At 38.9% G+C, this 19,367-nt stretch overlaps 1 protein-coding gene across 1 annotated transcript; it reads left to right on the top strand.

Annotated features, from left to right (window-relative positions):
• Positions 1-12,387: 12,387 nt before the first annotated feature.
• On the top strand, positions 12,388-18,020 carry LOC115589452 (serine/threonine-protein kinase/endoribonuclease IRE1-like). The gene is made up of 4 exons (XM_030430292.1): positions 12,388-12,781; positions 12,884-13,047; positions 13,132-13,352; positions 17,783-18,020. Exons 1-4 carry the CDS (start codon positions 12,388-12,390, stop codon positions 18,018-18,020), a joined length of 1,017 nt encoding a protein of 338 aa, XP_030286152.1.
• Positions 18,021-19,367: the final 1,347 nt, after the last annotated feature.

Here is a 19,367-nt window from a genome sequence, read left to right as displayed (position 1 = left end):
CTCCTCCAAACACGACAAGTTGAGTTTTTACCAAAAAGTTCTATTTTGGTTTCATCTGACCATATGACATTCTCCCAATCCTCTTCTGGATCATCCAAATGCTCTCTAGCAAACTTCAGACGGGCCTGGACATGTACTGGCTTAAGCATGGGGACACGTCTGGCACTGCAGGATTTGAGTCCCTGGCGCCGTAGTGTGTTACTGATGGTAGCCTTTGTTACTTTGGTCCCAGCTCTCTGCAGGTCATTCACTCGGTCCCCCCGTGTGGTTCTGGGATTTTTGCTCACCATTCTTGTGATCATTTTGACCCCACGGGGTGAGATCGTGTGTGGAGCCCCAGATCAAGGGAGATTATCAGTGGTCTTGTATGTCTTCCATTTTCTAATAATTGCTCCCACAGTTGATTTCTTCACACCAAGCTGCTTACCTGTTGCAGATTCAGTCTTCCCAGCCCGGTGCAGGTCTACAATTTTGTTTCTGGTGTCCTTTGACAGCTCTTTGGTCTTGGCCATAGTGGAGTTTGGAGTGTGACTGTTTGAGGTTGTGGACAGGTGCCTTTTATACTGATAACAAGTTAAAACAGGTGCCATTAATCCAGGTAACGAGTGGAGGACAGAGGAGCCTCTTAAAGAAGTTACAGGTCTGTGAGAGCCAGAAATCTTGCTTGTTTGTAGGTGACCAAATACCTATTTTACAGAGGAATTTACCAATTAATTCATTAAAAATCCTACAATGTGATTTCCTGGATTCTTTCCCCCCATTCTGTCTCTCGTAACTGAAGTGTACGTATGATGAAAATTACAGGCCTCTCTCATCTTTTTAAGTGGAAGAACTTGCACAATTGGTGGATGACTAAATACTTTTTTGCCCCACTGTATGTGTAGGAACACAAGCCTTGTCTCTGCATCTTAAGGTGGTCTCATTTCAGCCATGATTACCTTTGACCCAAATCAACTCATTTTTCCAGCATATGGGACTGAAAGCCCCCATATCCTGGCCTGGCAAATCCTATCCTCTCCACAAAGTGAGAGAATGTTGTTTATCTTGCTATAAACAGATCACCAGAGATCTTCTTTGTAATTTACAACGACTAAGCACATCTGGTCTGTTCGCCTTCCTCCAAAGAAGATGAACCACTTTTCCTTAGGTCAAACAAGGTCAAGCCCAATGGAGTTTTCTTTGGTCACACCAAAAGGAAGAAGGACTGGTTTCTAACATAGATGTGGTGATTTAAGATGTTTTACTAATCTACGTTTCTCTGCCTCTGGAACATTCTCCAGTGGGGGAAGGCTTAATGGGAAACCTAATCTGTGTGTTCTTCTCCTCACATGTCCAACTGTTATTTACGACCGTTGTTGTTCCTGGGTCTGACATACCAATCCCCCTTTGCAGTCTTCTGTTCTCACTCAAATTCAAATAAGTCCTAAATAACAAATAAACTACATCTCAAATTCTTAAATTTAACGGATCCCGAAATAGAGTAAGAAGGTCATTCAACAGATCTTTCTTATGTTATTGTGAAGCCCAAATGAAGTTTATTACTCAATAAGTTTGAGGTCAACAGAAACCCCCTCCCCTTTGTCGATGGAGGAGAGATTTGAAGATCATCATTCCTTGTGTAATACTTGTATTATTTACCAGTTAAATGTCTGATATGTTTTGTTAAAGATAGAACTACAAGGAATATGTATAAGTCCTTGGTTCTACTGTGTATTGTATACCTTATTGTTATATGTTGTATACCTTGGTGCTTCATGTCTTAATCAGGTTATAATTCTCTTGAATGACAAATGATCATTATCATGTTGCATCTTTTCACGAAGGCAAAAAATCGACTTTTAAGATGGTGAAGTTTTGGCAAGGTTAACACATGATTTCAAAACATTAAATCCAATAGTATAGTTAGATTAACTTTTTGGGAGCCTAAACGCAGATCACAGGAGGTGTGACACTGTCAGCCAGCCCCTGCTACAGGTCATAAAACAGACACTCTCCCCTTCTCTCTTTTTTTCTTCTCCGGACACTCTTCTCTCCCTGTTCTCTTCTCCCCCTGCTTCTTCTCCTTCTTCTTTCTTCTCTTCTTTGTTTTCATTTTTATTTTATTTTTATTTTTAAAGGAATCTTTACTTTTATTTTTGCAACAAGCTCTAAGACAAGCGAATTGAATCCCTACTTTAAGTATTTTACTTTTATTCAAGTTTTTAATAGAACAAATTCTTTTCTTTTTGATTTTATACTGTTAAAGTATCACCGCCTGATTCAGAAGAAGTTGAATTAGTTTCAGAATCAGAACTTGAGTACCACTATTTGAAACAACCAACAAAAGTCTTTTTCAAGACTGTGATCATCTGATGAAGAGCGTTGCAAGCCTTGCAAAGAGTCCAACGAAAGAGACTTTGTGTGCTCCCAGCCGAGACAGACTCTGCCCCCAGCGCTCCCAAGGCGGAAACTCCGCTGGGCCTTCGGACCAAGAGTTCCTCAACAGAGTACCAGCCTTCCCTCTGGCTACTGGACCGACACGCCGTGTCGTAGTCCAACCCAGAACTCTCAAGAACACCAAACTTCAGTGCCTCCTGACTCCCAGACAAAACCGGCTGAACGTCTTCATGCAGCTGGATCCACACACGTGAGAATGAGTGGTGTCTAAAGTTCTGACTTCTGTCAAAGTTCTGACTTCTGTCTAAGTTCTAACTTCTATCTTAGCCCACTGCTAAGCCGACTGAAGTCGGCCCGGGCCTCCACACAACAACTAATCTTCCCTTGTGAAGCTTTTCCAGACTCGCATACGAAGGAAACTCTAGAGAATTCAAAGCCAAAATGAACACAGTTTAGCCAATCTTATTGGCCTTTCATCGCTTCGGGTAACACGCTGAGGCAAAATACAAGACGGCACAGAATCTCTGACACAGCCGGACCTGCAGCCGGCCTTACAACAGCCTTACCACATCCGTGGTGTACTGTTGTGGCTGACCGGTGTATAATCTGGAACGACGACTTTTTACCGAAGCGCCAGTTTGTTTTCAGCCTTGGAGGCTAACCGGCTTCAAGCTGACTAACATCCCACGGTATGTAAACTGAGGTCTCTCCACCGCAGTGGGTCCACTCGTTGGACCCGTGTCGGTAAGTTTTGCTGCTTGCTAAACTACCTTGCATCTATCAAAGCTATACACCCGATCATCGCAGTGGGCTCCAACTCTGGAGCCCTTGCGTGTAAGTAACACCAGTTGCCCCAGATTTCCTGCCATCACCGGTTAGGTGGCGATTGCCTCCTACACATAGATTTGTATACTGTCAGTTGTTTTGTTTTCTCTTTCGAGCATGCCTCCACTCACCTCGGCGGATCCTGAACTGTCCGACCTAAGATCCGAGCTACGCTCAATTGAGGGCCTCCTGGATGATGTCCTACAGCGGCAATCTTTGCTCCTCTGGAGGCACTGCAGCAGGGCGCCTCCAGCTCAACCAACGCTGTTGCTCCAGGCACATCACATCACGCTCATTCTCCCTCCTGGGCAACCGTCGGCATGAAAAGGAGACGGGTCTCTCTCCCCCTATTTACTCCGTGCTCAGAAGATGAAGATGATGACCCCATTCCGCTGTCCAACTTCTTCACCCCACTGGAGAAGCAAACGGGGCGAGTGGCCACACGCCCACACACCGCTCTGCAACAGCCAGCACCGCTCAGCTCCCAAAGCAGAAAGCGTCGCACTCCTCCAACCAGTCCACTGATGTACAGGGGAAAAGGTCCCAGACGTTCATCCCCTCCTTCATTATCTGACGCAGAGTCTTGGCCTTCTCTCCCTGCCCCGCAGTCTTCGTTCCCCCGGCTGGACACACTGTGCACTGGCACTGACGCCGTCTCTCCATCTGGCAGGCGCCCCCGAGTGTGTGCATTGTCACCGGAGGGCAGCGATGTGGCTACTGCTCCGACATCCAGAGCCCCGGTCACCACCACGGCAGGTCTACAATCTCAGCCCTGCCATGGTCCCTCCAACCAGGGGGCTGCACCGATGAATCTGCTGGGCTCGACCGACGCCGATGCTAACCTGGTTAGCCTAGCTAGCGCGGCTGGTCAGCTTCCACTGAAACTAGCCGTCTACAGCACGAGTGCGATAAGCAGCAATCCTGAGATTTTGATAGTAGGTGACTCTATCGTCAGGTATCTGACTCTTCCTGGTGCTATTACCTATTGTCTCTCTGGTGGAAAGGTAGTCGATTGAAACAGACTTGGAGTCTCTGTGCTACACAATTGAGAGTCTGGGAAAATGTTGTCTGTTGTCTGGCCCCATTCCAACTCTCTCCAAAGACTCAGAACGCTTTAGTCGACTGTTCGGTCTCCATCACTGGTTAAAAAATGTTTGCTCTGCAGCAGGATATGATTTCATCTCAAACTTTGATTACTTTTGGACTAATCCAAGCCTATACAGAGCAGATGGTGTGCATCCTAACAGAAAGGGCACAAATCAGTTGACCAAAAATTGTATTCAGTTTATAGCATTTTCTCTCCGATATGCACCATGGCAGGACTTGACCCAGGCCTCTGTTTCTCCAAATAACACAACAAGTCTTAACAGCATGAGTCCTGCCACTGTGTGCTTTGATTCTCAAACACTGTCAGTGAACAACTCCTGCCTTCCTAGGCCAGTGTCTGCTTTAACTGACACTCCTACTCACTCGGCAAGCTCCTTAAAGATGGCTCTCCTCAATGTTAGATCCCTTAACAATAAAACCTTCATTGTTAATGATACTATAACATCACATCAACTTGACTGTATTCTCCTCACTGAGACCTGGCTTGATGAGACTGGTAGCAAGGAGCTGATTGAAGCTTCACCATCTAATTTTTCATTTTCCCACTGTTCCAGATCTAACAAGAAAGGTGGTGGTGTTGCTGCTATTTTTTCAGATATGTTATCATGTAAAAACATCTCATTTGGTTTCTATTCTACATTTGAATATTTAGCTCTAATAATCAAATCTGTATATCCATGTCTAGTTCTCACAGTTTACCGCCCTCCAAGACTCAAAAAAGGCTTTTTTATCTGAATTTGGTGAGCTTTTATCTAAAATTACTGTTGAATATGACTCTATACTTATTTCTGGGGATTTTGATATTCATATTGATAATGCTACTGATTGTTTTGCCAACCAGTTCACCGACACATTATGTGCTTTTGGACTTACGCAGAACATTACAGAGCCGACACATAATCAAGGTCATACTCTTGACCTGGTTATCTCTAAAGGCATTGACTTAAACCCAAAGTGCATACTAGATGTTGGCCTTTCAGGTCACTTTTGTATTTTTTTTAATGTTGCTCTGTTGACCGAATATGTACCTGGTTTAAAGCTAGTCAAAAGACGGGCCATTTGTGCAGAGACATCTGACAGGTTCATTGCTAGATATACAAACTCTGTTAGGAGTAGTAGTTCACAGTCTGGTTTTAATTTGTCCTCTCTATCCTTGTGTGACAATTTGGTCAATAATTTTTAAAAATTCAGTGACACGGATTATGGATGATGTTGCACCTATGAAAACTAAACTAATTTCTGGTAAAATAAAAGCACCTTGGAGGAATATGGAAAGAGTGAGGGCGCTAAAAACAACCATCCGCAAATCTGAACGCAAATGGCGTAAGACCAAATTGCAGGTTGATTATGGTATCTATAAGGACCTGCTTAGTAAATATAATAAAGAAACTAAAATAGCTAGACAACATTAATTCTCTCAAATTATTACTGAAAACTTAAACAACTCCAAAGTGCTGTTTAGCACTATCGACAAACTGGTTAATCCGCTTAGATCAATTCCTGCTGAGTTCCACTCTTCAGTGAAATGTAATGAATTTGCCACATACTTTCACTATAAAATTTCCAATATTAGAAATAAAATTGTGGTTTCCCCTACTGATGGGTGTGACCACTTTCTTTCCACCCAACACGGCATTACCAGCACTCTTTCCAGCTTCACACTGATTCAGTCTAGTGAGCTTCAAGATGTGGTGCAGCAGCTCAGCTCTGCAACATGCTCTCTTGATCTAATGCCTACAAAATTATTCAAAAATGTTTTTAGCTGTTTGATAGAGGATGTCCTTGAGATTGTAAACACCTCCCTACATTCTGGAATCTTCCCCTCATGTCTCAAACATGCTATTGTAAAACCACTGTTAAAAAAGGGTAATCTTGATCCACTTGTATTCAAAAATTACAGACCAATATCAAACCTTCCATTTCTGGGGAAAATTCTTGAAACAGTTGTTCACCAACAATTATATAGGTATCTGTCAAACCACAATTTGTTTGATGTTTACCAGTCCGGTTTTAGAGTTAACCACAGTACCGAAACTGCCCTGATCAGAGTTGTTAATGATCTTAAAATTAGTACAGACAATCATGAAGTTTCTATTCTAGTTCTTCTTGACCTCAGTGCAGCATTTGATACTGTCAATCATGAAATTCTTCTTCAGCGCCTTGAACACTGTCTGGGCCTTAAAGGCACAGTTCTTCACTGGTTTTCTTCATATCTTACTGGAAGATCTTTCTCTGTGTCCATTGGTAATTATGAATCTGATGAGGTTGGCATTTCATATGGAGTCCCTCAGGGGTCAATTCGCGGTCCTTTGTTGTTCAACTTGTACATGCTTCCACTTGGGTCCATCATACAGCAACATAATATTTCATATCAATCATATGCCGACGACACACAGTTATACATTTCTGTTTCTATCAATAATCTAAACCCAATAAATGATCTCATCCAGTGCATCACAGACATCAGATGCTGGATGGTCAAACATTTTTTACAACTTAATGAGGACAAAACAGAGATTCTTTTGGTAGGTCCTAAGGCTCTGAGGCAAAATATTCAATCCTTGTTAACTCCCCTGTCTGTAAAACCATGTGAGCATGTCAATAACTTGGGTGTGATTTTAGATGCTGATCTCACCTTCCAAAGGCATATCTCTAATATTTCTAAGACTGCTTTTTATCATCTTAGAAACATATCAAAAGTTAGATGTTTCCTGTCTCAGTCAGACTCTGAAATGCTGGTTCATGCCTTTATTTCCAGTAGACTGGACTACTGCAATGCTCTTTTAACTGGACTGAAAAAGCAGAATTTACATAAACTCCAGCGTATTCAAAATGCTGCAGCCAGAGTACTAACAAAAACCAAAAGGTTTGAGCACATCACTCCTATTTTATCATCTCTTCATTGGCTCCCAGTAAAATAAAGAATTGATTTTAAAATACTTCTTATTGTTTTTAAATGTTGTAATGGCTTGGCTCCCTCTTACGTTGCTGACATGCTCACCAAATACACACCAGGGAGATCCCTCAGATCATCAGATAAAGAGCTCCTCACTACACCCAGAATCAACTTCGAATCAGCTCATGGCGCTTTCAGCCGCTATGGTCCCACTCTCTGGAATTCTCTTCCACATGAAATACTGTCTGCTACAACAGTGTCTTCTTTTAAAAGTAAACTAAAAACATATCTTTTTTCGCAAGCTTTTAGTTAAGTTTAAAGAGTGTATTTTATTTCTGTCTCGTTTGTTTTAAGAATTTTTTATTATCATCTCCCTTTTTTAAATGATGATAAAAATACATTCTTGTGTGATTGTATAATGTCCTAAATGTTTTTATTCTATTTTATTTTATTTTATCTTTTTTATCCTATATGCTATTTTATGTTCTACAATGTATCTTTGTTTTAATTTCTTGAAGCACATTGAGTTTACGCTTGCCGTGTGAAATGTGCTATATAAATAAATTTGACTTGACTTGACTATCTTATGAACTTAAGAGAATTAAGATTAGGGTCTCATAGTATTAAGAATTACTCCCGTAATATTTAATATATATATAACCCGACCCTTTAACTTTACCATCTACCGACGGTCACACGACTTTATTACTTTCCTAATTACAGTCTTTACATTTTCTGTTATCTGTTGTTCGTCTAAAATTGTCATGTCTTTTATTTTACACAAATTATTTAGTCAATAAACATATAATCGTTTGTCTTTGTCTGGAACTTAATTATAATGTGGAGAACCGATGGATACGTGCAAAGAATTCACTACTTCAGAATATTGAGACTGAATAAATTGATTTTGAATGGACTCTAACTGTCCAAGCCAACTTGTACAGTTAGGTGTTTGGAATAATGTCCTCCGGATTATTCCAATAACTAAACACGGAGGTGGTGCCTCCTTTAACGAGTGTAATATTAATTGCCAGTGATTAATAATCATATATATATCAAAGTAGCGTGTGAGCAGTGTCTCCTACGTTATATTTATTTATGGTGCTGCCCATGTCAGGACCACATACTATCCTACATATGGAAATATATGTGTCATTGCTACAAGTATCTTTGTGCTTTACCACCATATATCTGACATGGTTTCAGCTCTAGTGTATTTTAAGCCAAATATTAATGTACAGAGAGGTTCAATTGCTTTTTACCTGCCCCATTCCCCATTCTTTGTAGATGTATGCAGACTATGATGACTGAACAGTCACAGTTTAATGTTCAGGAAATAAAGAGTAGAAGGGGAAAGTCCTCCCACATCCTGTAGAAGCCCAACCCATCATCAAACAAGTATTTACCTGTCCATGACAGAGAGAGTTAGAGGCAGGAAGAACTACAGATAAAGCACAGCATTTAAGTTTTGATCGGTAGAATTCATACTCCGGTGGACACCTTACTTCAACATTGTAAGTTAAGTTTCCTACATTTCTCTTAACACTCACCTTCAAATAATATTGTGATTATATGTGTTTTGCTAGAAAAAATCTGTGTAAAAGAGAAGCCTTAATCTTGGCCAACTTTGGCCCGTTGGCCACACATCGGGCAGCCCTGCTCTACAACAATGACACCATTGGTCTTTAGATTGGCTCTGTATAAATCTCACTGTCACCATGCTAGTTTATCTGCCACCAGACAACACATTTCCTGGAAGAATGGAGGCTGACTGACAGTCGCTCTGGCAGTCTGGTGCAATTTCTATCTGGTTTTCACGACTCCATTATGGATGAAATGAATGAATAAACTCACATTTTGTCCAGAGTTGTCATTAGATAAAACTCTGAGGAAATCAGAGAGTAAGTCAGCTGTCTTTGCAACAGCAATGCCAACAATAATCCCATAAGTCTGTTTCCAGTTTATTATGAAAGGCTGAAACATTTTAATGTCTTTCAGCTCCTTATTTTGTTTTTCTAAGAGCAACTTTACAGATGTGGTTCAGTCTCAGTGCTCACATCTACTTTGATCCCAGGAAGCTTGATGATGTTGTTCAGCAGTTCACTTTTTGAAAATCAACTGCCAACATACACACAATACTACTTTATACACTATAACCACAAGAACAGGTCTACATTACAGTTAGAGTTACATAATATGTCTTCGTATAATGATATTCCATGCTTCAGTATAAGACAACTGATCCCATTTGAAGTCAGCAGGCTTCATATCCACATTGTGTGTTCGGCCATCAGAGCGTCACAGCAGGAGGAGGAGCTTAACTTTTGAACTTTGAACCTTTGTCAGAGTAACTTCTTTCTCTTCTTGTCATCAGCTTCTTTGTTATCTATAAAGCTCAGGCAAGGGTGGAGTTTAGATGTCAGGGAAATAAAACTGAATTATTCCAAATATGTACGTATGCTATTTCTCCCATTCGTAGACATTTAAATGATAACAGATTGTGATGAAATAGGTTATTGTTCTTTATGTAAGAATGATAGTATTACAAAGCAAACAGTAATAAAATCTAATCATCTGTATTATCAATGCCCAAACCCTAATTAAAATATGTTCTAGTTTCCTTAACAGGCCTATTTTAATCTTTCTCATAGATAATGTTGTATCTGTGTCATTGCTACAAATATCTTTGTGCTTTACCACCATATATCTGACATGGTTTCAGCTCTAGTGTCATTTAAGCAAAATATTAACTGTTACTGCACAGAGAGGTTCAATTACTTTTTTACCTGCCCCATTCTTTAATCCAGAATAATGCCTGATGGTATTTTTTAAGGCTGGATACAATGCATGTAGACGATGATGACTGAACAGTCACAAATTAATGTTAAGGGGAAAAAAAGAGTAAAAGGGGAAAGTCCTCCCACATCCTGTGGAGACCCAACCCATCATCAGACAGGTATTTTCCTGTCAGTGACAGAGAGAGTCAGAGGCAGGAAGAACTACAGATAAAGCACAGCATGTTAAGTTTTGATCGATAGGCTTCATACTACCGTGGACAGCTTACTTCAACATTGTAAGTTCATTTTTGTACATTTCCCTTAACACTCACCTTCAAATTAAATTAAAATAATCAGTGTTCTTACCTTAAAGAAGCACAGTCATGTAGACCTACTCTCCTTCAGTTTCCACTCTTGTGGTTATTTGATGTCATCAGAATGAAAGTTTACATGAAAACACAATATTTCACCTTGAACCTGCGACCACCAAAGTCTATTAATGAAAAGTCCACAGCTCTGCTTATTCAAAGTTTAATTCCTGTTGCAGACCTGAAGGAGGAAGTTTAAATTCTAAATGTCAGTGAGGGAAAAGTGTTGCACTCTGTGTAACAAACACGTAGTTAATGCTGTCAGCAATTCTAGTAGTTAGGACAAGTGTAGTAGTTAGATGAGTTTTCAAGTTGTAGAAATTATTTTGTATTACTTCTGGTACTTATATGTAGTTACAGGGAATGTCTTCTGATGGATTTGTGCCCCACCTAAATATATTCTTTTTAATTATAACTTATTATGAATATGATATGATTCATTGATCATGTAACATTAATATTCTAACCTTTTCTTTTTCAGTTACGCTGAGGAAAAGAAATGAATATCATCGGACAGCTCCAACTGCCAGCACCCCCAACAGAAACACATCGTATAATACAGTGTGTAATTGACAGTAACCTCAAGAGGTTAAAACAGTTATTAAAGGAGAACAACATTAATGACATTTACTCATGCACAAAGTGTAAAGACAGCATAACTCCACTGACTGCTGCTGTTGTAACTCACAACAGGAATATTTTTACTTTCCTTTTGCAGCAGGGTGCAAACCCAAACAATGCTTCAGCACTAGGCTTGACACCTCTACATTATGTCTCACTACACAAAGCACCACTTGATTTTGCAGAAAAACTGCTTGAAGCAAGAGCTAATCCAAATGTATGTAATCTACAGCTTCACACACCACTGCACACTGCTGCCATCAATGACAGAGAGGATGTTGTGAAAGTGCTCATGTCTGCTGGTGCAGTGGTGACACCCATATCTGCCATTGATCCTCAACATGTGACTCACAATGAAAAACTAAGTCAGATGATTCACAACTTTGCATCGAAAGGAGATAAATTATGCTCTGAAATCAGATATTTCCTGGATATGGGAATTGCTGTGCAAAGTAAAACACCTGAACAAGTGTTCAAAACTTTTGACAGTTACATGCTCTTGGAGGATCCTCGGACCCATCTGACCATTATTGAAGGTCTTTTTACTGTAACTGGGCGAAATGTTGAAAAATACCACCAGGGAAGCATCAAATGGCTGAAGGACACTGGAAATCTGAACACCTACATTGAAGGAGCAGTCAGACGCTTTCCAAACTTTCCCAAGGAATCTGTACATCAGGCAATTATTACTTTATATGCAGTTCTGTGTACTCTGGAGGAAATACCAAATGACCAAGCACAAGCTTTAGTCCCCAAACTACTGGACCAACTTTGTTTAAAAGAGAGACCTGATGTATGTGAAGGTGTTCTGCAAACACTGTATGTGATAACACAGAAAACAAAAGGCAAAGATGGCTGGGATCTGAACTTTGTTAGGAAATTATGCCAAACAGTTGCTCCTTTTGTAAAGGACCATCACCACTCAGAGATCAGAGTCTTCACATATGGTGTATTTGCAAACTTACTTTCAGTTGAACATGTGGGTAACATCTTTACATCAGTGGGGATAACTGCAGTGCCTGAGGACATACTGACGTCTGTAGAAATAACCAACAATGACAAGCTGAAAGAAGTTCTCAGAAGACTGAACAATTATTTTAGCAAACCAAACGTGGAATGTGAGGACTGTACAGCCTCACCTGGGCCGGGGAAAAAGAAGAACAAGAAGAAGAAAAAGAAGAACAAGAAGAATGAAAAAACAGACAAAGAAGAAGACTCAAATGACAAGTGTTTGAGTGATGCAACTGATCCAATATCAATTCCTGTTGTGGAGTCAACTTCAAATGTTCAGCCACTCCACTCCAACACCACTGCGTCATCAGATACACACACATGGCTACAAATCAGCAAGAGGTGGAGAGAAAAATTAGAGAAGCTGGTTAGCACTGATGGAAGCAGAGTAACCAGAGTTGGGAGCATGATTTATGTGAAAGATGAAAAGTTCCAAATAGCAGAGGGCAGTGAAGGTACTGACGTCTTCTTGGGGCTGAGAGATGATGGCACTGAGGTTGCTATTAAGAGAATGAAAAAAAGCCACTATCAAATGCTGAGAAATGAGGAGGGATTTCTACGACTTCCAGGACTTGATCATCAATCTATTGTACGATACGTTGACTTTGCAGAGGATGAGAACTTTGGATATCTTGGTCTTCAGCTTTGTGAATACACCCTGGAAGAATGCATCAGAAACAATGATGGTGGTCTGCTGAAAGAGACACTTGTCTATCAGGTTCTGGAGAGTTTAAAAGTGCTTCACTGTGAAAAACCTCCAATTCTCCACCGTGATCTCAAACCACAGAATGTTTTGATTGGTAAGGAAAAGTTGTGCAAGTACTGAAGAAATTAAATCAGAAATTCAGCAACAGTATTCAAAATATATAATTATTATACCTTTTCTGTGATTTGTTCTGTAGATGTTACCGGGAGGGCGAGATTAGCAGATTTTGGCATCAGTAGACGGTTACTCAAAGGCCAAACAACTTATTGTACAGGCAGAGCAGGAACAAGATGCTGGATGGCCAGGGAGACTTTAACAGATAAAGCTGCCATAAGATACAAGCGGAGCACTGATATACAGGTCAGTTTTACTGCTATGTAAACTCAATTGATGACTTGAAGAAAATACTTCCTGTATTGCAAAACTGTTCTCTTAATTCTCAAGGTGGCAGGAATGCTGATATATTACATCCTCTCTGGAGGACACCATCCTTTTGGGGAAAACTTTGAATGTGAGTACAACATTCATAAAGGTTTCTACACGTTGGACCATGCTGAAGATTTAGTGGCAAAGGACCTCATCGAGTGGATGATCAGTAAAGAACCAGAGAGCAGACCTACAGTGGAAGAATGTTTGAGTCATCCCTTCTTCTGGAAACCTGAAAGGTAGGAAGGAAAAAGGTGCACTTTATATTAAAGCACACTAATAAGAAATACTAAGCCGTACTTTTTGTCAAATTAAATAAAAGTAGGAATAATATGATATTTATTAGACAGTAAACACAGACAGTTATAGCCTACCCAACTAATATGATGTTACAAGTTGAATTTTATAACAAATTAGACAAAAACTAGAAAATAAGCATAATTAAGTTCTACCCTAATAATAAACCATACACCTAAATCAGGTTATAGTTACGAATCGCATAGAATGTATTATTAGACCTACAATGTAAATACTTAGACTACTATGCTGAATTATATTGTAATTGGAAACCAAATAGGAAATATACTATTGCATACAAGATCATGCAATAAGAAATCAAATACAATACCATATCAGATCCATAACATATTGATTAGACACCCCCTCACTACCAAGTAATACTGAAGACACCACACTTAATGCTTCCACCACAGAACTACAATGGCTCAATTAGACAACACAGGCTGTAATTGATGATGTAGTTCCATATTAATAATGATCAGACGGAGAACAGCGCTCAGAGGATGGTGCGTTTATTGGGCTTTATTTAATGTAGTTTCACTTTATTACAGAGTAATATGTTGCTAATTATCACCTTGTTAGGACCTTATTAGACTTTCAATTAGTGACATTGCAGGAAAACTGTACTGCTGGTGTAGTTGCTTTCTACCTGTTACTCCAATTACACATTTTATATTATATATATGTTATGATTATTATAATATATATCATATATTATGTGTTATATTAAATAAACAACAGTGATAGATGATTAGTGTCATTATCGAGAAGAATGGAATGACATACTGTTGAGTAAGGCTATGTTGCAAGGCTGAATTTTTTGAGTTTTTGAGGTTACTTAAAGCAAGGTTCTGTAATGTTGTTCAGAAACACATTTTGTTATACTGCGTGAAATGATCCTGCTAACATGAGAGTAGTCAATACATTATGTATTCAGAAAAAGGAACGAAAATAATCGGACCTCTGTGGCAGCTGTAGGACTGAGAAAAAGCTGACCAATCCGTGCTATCCAGGCCGGATAGCACGGATTGGTCAGATGCCTTCATGTCACGTTCTGTCCCTCCCTCCTCCGCGCGTGCACACGTTACACTGATGCCGGAAATATTCAGCACACTCCTCTGCAGAAATACGGAGTTGCAGGAGAAAACGTTCATTTGGTTACAATTGCAGAGAAAATGCAGCCAGCGTTACTTGTAACAGCTCACCCCGCTAAAAAGGCAAGGAAAAGAAAGCCTGAGGTAGAAAAGGCTGTGATGAAAAAGGCTCTGGATAAAGAAAGAAGTCGGACCAAGTCAACATCGGTGTGGGGTTTGAGCGGTGGAGACAACTGGGGCATGTGAAGGGCTTGAAAAGTGATGCAGAGGTTGCTCTCTTTCTGTTGGACAGGTAATTATTTGTTTGTTTTAGGGGGATTTGTTATTTTCATGAAATATGTGAGGTTTGCCAACTTGGCTATGTTTGTAGCGCGTATTAGCCCAATGCTAACGTTAGCTTCTTTGTGTGTTGTTTTTAGCCATGAGAATGTCTAATGAGTTGGCCCAGTTTCCACTGGATACGGTCCGCTGCATTGCAGCTCCGATCTGGTTTTGCTCCACCGTCAAGCAGTCCCCACCGGTTGCGGTTTGAGACCGCAACGACGCAGTACAGTAGACAGCTGGCCTCACGATGTGTGCTGGTGTCAACACGGAGTGTTTTATTTTGAAAAGTAACCAGATGTGATTTGTTATTTCGGTGCTTGATTTCCTGTCTGCTCTGTGCTAAATTCAGCTGAATTGCTGTGTTGTGCTCCGGCATCTCCTCCCTGCTGAGTTCCACTAACAGATGCGCGTTCAAGTTTGTGGGGGAGTGGCTTTGGACGAAGCACTGACGGGGTGGGGAGGGGGGGTGGAACTTAGAGGAGGTGCCACTTTCAAATCTTGCTAGCTCTCTTGTTAGCTCTCCAGGATTGTAGACCCTAGCTTTGACAGTAGAACAATACCTTTAGGTTATATGATATTTTCGTTTATTTTGTAATTCTTATGTTCTAAGTAGGGCTGTCAAAGTGAACGCACATTCTTTTAATGCCGTTAATTTTTTTAATGCTCGGTATAAAAAAAAAGGGAACGCACATTGTTTGATTTACGGCCGTCAGTGACACCTGTAGTCTTGATCCGGAGGGTGGCAGAAGAATAAGAAAGGGAATCAGAAGAAGAAGAAGCAGGGTTGGCGTTCAGGAAAAACATGGTGGACTGAAAAGCAAAAGTGAAACTAAATGGAGAAAGGACTTATGAACAGCAAATTCACTTTCAAAACACTGCCAGATGGTTCAGGTGATAGGACAAAAGTTATCTGCATGTACTGTCGACATGAAATGAGTTACCATTGAAGTACGTCGAGTCTCAAATATCATTCGCAAGCAAAACACACGGCAGATGCAGAGAGCCCACCCCCCTCTTGCCAAAAGCAGACATCACCATGTTTTGATCCCATTTAGGGTGAGGGGATATTTTTTGAGCCTTTTATTTGAAGTGCATGATTTTAAGTGTTGAATAAACATTTTCATAAAGCAAGCATATTTGCCCTTTCTTATGTTGTTAAAAATATTAAGAACATGAACAAAATACATTAAGGTACATTTAGAACAGAAAGAAATGTGCCAAAAAAAAATGCCCAAAAAATTGCCATTAATTTGAGATTAATCGCGAGTTAACTAGGGACAAAATGCGATTAATCGCAATGAAAAAAATTAAACGTTTGACAGCCCTAATTCTAAGATAAACTCTTTTTCAGCAAACTTGAATACTTGAGAGAGACTGGCAACAGGAAGGAGTCAGTAAACTGCAGAAATGCTGACCCGGAACTGATCAGTTCAATGGAACAATACGCCAGGGATGGATCCTTCAGACAGTGGAAAAAGAAGGTGACTGCAACATAACAGCTTAAACTTTTATATTCCTGAATTCCACTTTATCACTAATTATATTCGGTGTTACAGTTTCCACCAGAGTTGGTCGAGAAGATGGATGGAAAGAAGAAAGCCTACCCTGAACACATACTGGGATTACTGCGCTTCATCCGAAACCTTCATTGGCACTAGTGAGTGAAACTCAGCTAAAAGTACATCTTTAAGACATGGAATTCTTAAAGAGGTCATATTGTGCTATTTTTTAGATTCATACTTTTATTTGGTGGTCCTAGTAGAATAGGTTTACATACATTTTCAAAAAACACATCATTTTTCTCATGTGGTGCACCACTGCAGCATACCTTTTCACATTGTGTCTTGAACGCTCCATTTAACTATATATGTATATATATATATATATATATATATATATATATATATATATATATATATATATATATATATATATATATATATATATATATATATATATATATTAGGGCTGGGTATCACCAGGTACCTTGCGATACGATACTATCACGATATTTTGCCCAAGATAACGATAACATTATTCTGCGATAATCGATATATTGCAAAAAAAATTATCACGATATCTGTGTCACTGAAGAAATTCATAATTTATTGACTGCACTGAATCCATTTCACAGGAATTACAAAACATTGTCAATCAATTTCACATGAATGACAGCCAAGTAAACAAAGAGTATATTGCACAGTGACTGTTCTTAACACAGACACTGACTACAACTGTCATTAAAAATCTATATGTGTGGGTTTCAGAGCTACTTAAACCATTTTTTAAATTGTATTTGGTTGTATACCTATGTTTGAATAAAGATAAAGCTGTCCTCCAAAGAGGGGTTGTGGTGGTGGGCCAAAAAAAAAAAAAAAAATGTAAAAAAAAAATAAAAATATCGATATTTGGCACCAGTGTATCGATAATGTACCTCAAGACGAAATATCGCGATATATCGTAGAATCGATATTTTGGCACACCCCTAATATATATATATATATATATATATATATATATATATAAATATATATATATATATATATATATATATATATATATATATATATATATATAAATGTATTTCATAATCAGCTATTAAATCCAACTGCCAGAAACTGAGCATGTTATCTGTCATGCAGACCTTATCTTTGATGGCCCTGTCAGTGCAATATGCATTATTTAACAGTGCAGCCAGAGGAAATGATTTTTAATCTTACTTAATTTGTTAATTGTATATTTCTAGTATCTTATTCTGTGTCATATGGCAAACTATTTGTAGCCAAACGTAATAAATTAGATTTCTGATCCGTCAACTACATTCCCTTGAATTATTATTACTACCACAAACAGTTCAATAAAAGAAGATGCATGACAAATGAAAGTCAAAACACAATGCAGGAGTCATTAAGTCTACTAGCACTCGACGTAATGATTCTTTTCCTTTGCAGTGCCGATGATGAAGACAAAGTTAAAGTGATGGAGCTGTTTCCTGATCTCTTCGGATGTGTTTACAAGTTTGCCAAGAGCCAAGGTTGGAATTCAGAGATCCCTCTGAAGGAAATGTTTCGGAGAGAAGACATCGCCACAAGGTTCACAATGCTGTCCACAAATGAGGAGCACCCGGGTGTCCCAGTACAAGAGTCTCAACCAAGCACAACCAGTTCTGGTGTCAAAGAATACCATTAGTTGTAGTGTCCTGCCCAACCCCATAGCAAGGCTTCAGCAGCACTGCACAAAGATAGTCCAAGAGGCCTTTTCACTCCTGATATCATGAGACCTAAAAGGAAATGTTACGAATAACATTAATGGTGTCTCTTTTCTACTGAAGTGTCCCAATAAGACCTGACAGTGAACCAGCATGAACAATACCAGGACCCTGAAACTGAAGCAGCTAAATGGAATTCAGTCATGATTCATTTTATTAGTCGCTCCTGTGCTTTTACTTACTGTCAAATAAACCTGTAAAATTTTGCATATGTGTTCTACATAATAACTATTTTCAAAAGACTGACATTAACAGTAAGTAATTAGAAAGATAATGTAAAAGTACAATTCAAAGGACTTTCTCCTCACTTGTTATGGTAGAGAAGTTGTACTTTTTAAGATTGTTTACGTTTACATGAAAATCATTATAATCAGGAACTCTTCTTATATTTTGCTACATTTATCTGACAATTTTAGTTATATCTTACAAACCCTACAAGTCATGTCATATGAACAAAAAACAATGTTGTGTTAGAGTTGGACCAGCCTACCATGTGGGTTGCAAAATTATAGTTCTTTTCACTGCTTGGTGTGTCAATATTGCCTGAAAAGACCCTGAAGATGACAATAGTTAAGTTTTTTCTATCATTTTACAATTTTGTGTATTTTGTGTATACTACATTATGTGAGTCATTTTACTTTCTTGATTATCCTGTCTCGTTAACCGTTCTGCCATAGTCTCTCACATGTACTGCCATTTCAAAAAGATTGCAAGAGAAACAAAGAGGTTTGGTTCTGTTGTTTGAAAACATTGAATTCTGACTTACAACCTACAAAATGTACATAAAACAAAGACTGCAATTCCTGTTTGTCACACAAATATCTGAATGGATCTTTGTGCTTGCATTGAAATGTTCTTTTATAGAAATGTTTAAAACTCAGAAGGTTAATTGAATAGTATTGAAAATATATATGTATTTCCACAACTTGAATAAATATAAGAGCTTTCCAAAATCCTGATTATTTCTTGAGTTTGTTTTAATGGCGGAGAATGTTGCCCTCAAAATACACAATGAGTAAGAGTTCAGCAATTAATGTCTGAAAATATGATTTAAAGATATGTTTCCTTATGTTATGTTATGTTATATTATCATTATGTTATGTTATGTTATGTTATGTTATTTTATGTTATGTTCAGGTTATTTTAGCATTAGGTTAAGTTATGTTCTGGTTATATTAGCATTGGTTCAGCAATTAATGTCTGAAAATATTATTGGAAGATATGTTTCCTTATGTTATGTTATGTCATGTTATATTATGTTCAGGTTA

Source organism: Sparus aurata, chromosome 10 (assembly GCF_900880675.1).
Source record: "Sparus aurata chromosome 10, fSpaAur1.1, whole genome shotgun sequence".
Lineage (NCBI taxonomy): Eukaryota > Metazoa > Chordata > Actinopteri > Spariformes > Sparidae > Sparus > Sparus aurata.
This window is presented reverse-complemented; position numbering and strand designations above follow the sequence as displayed.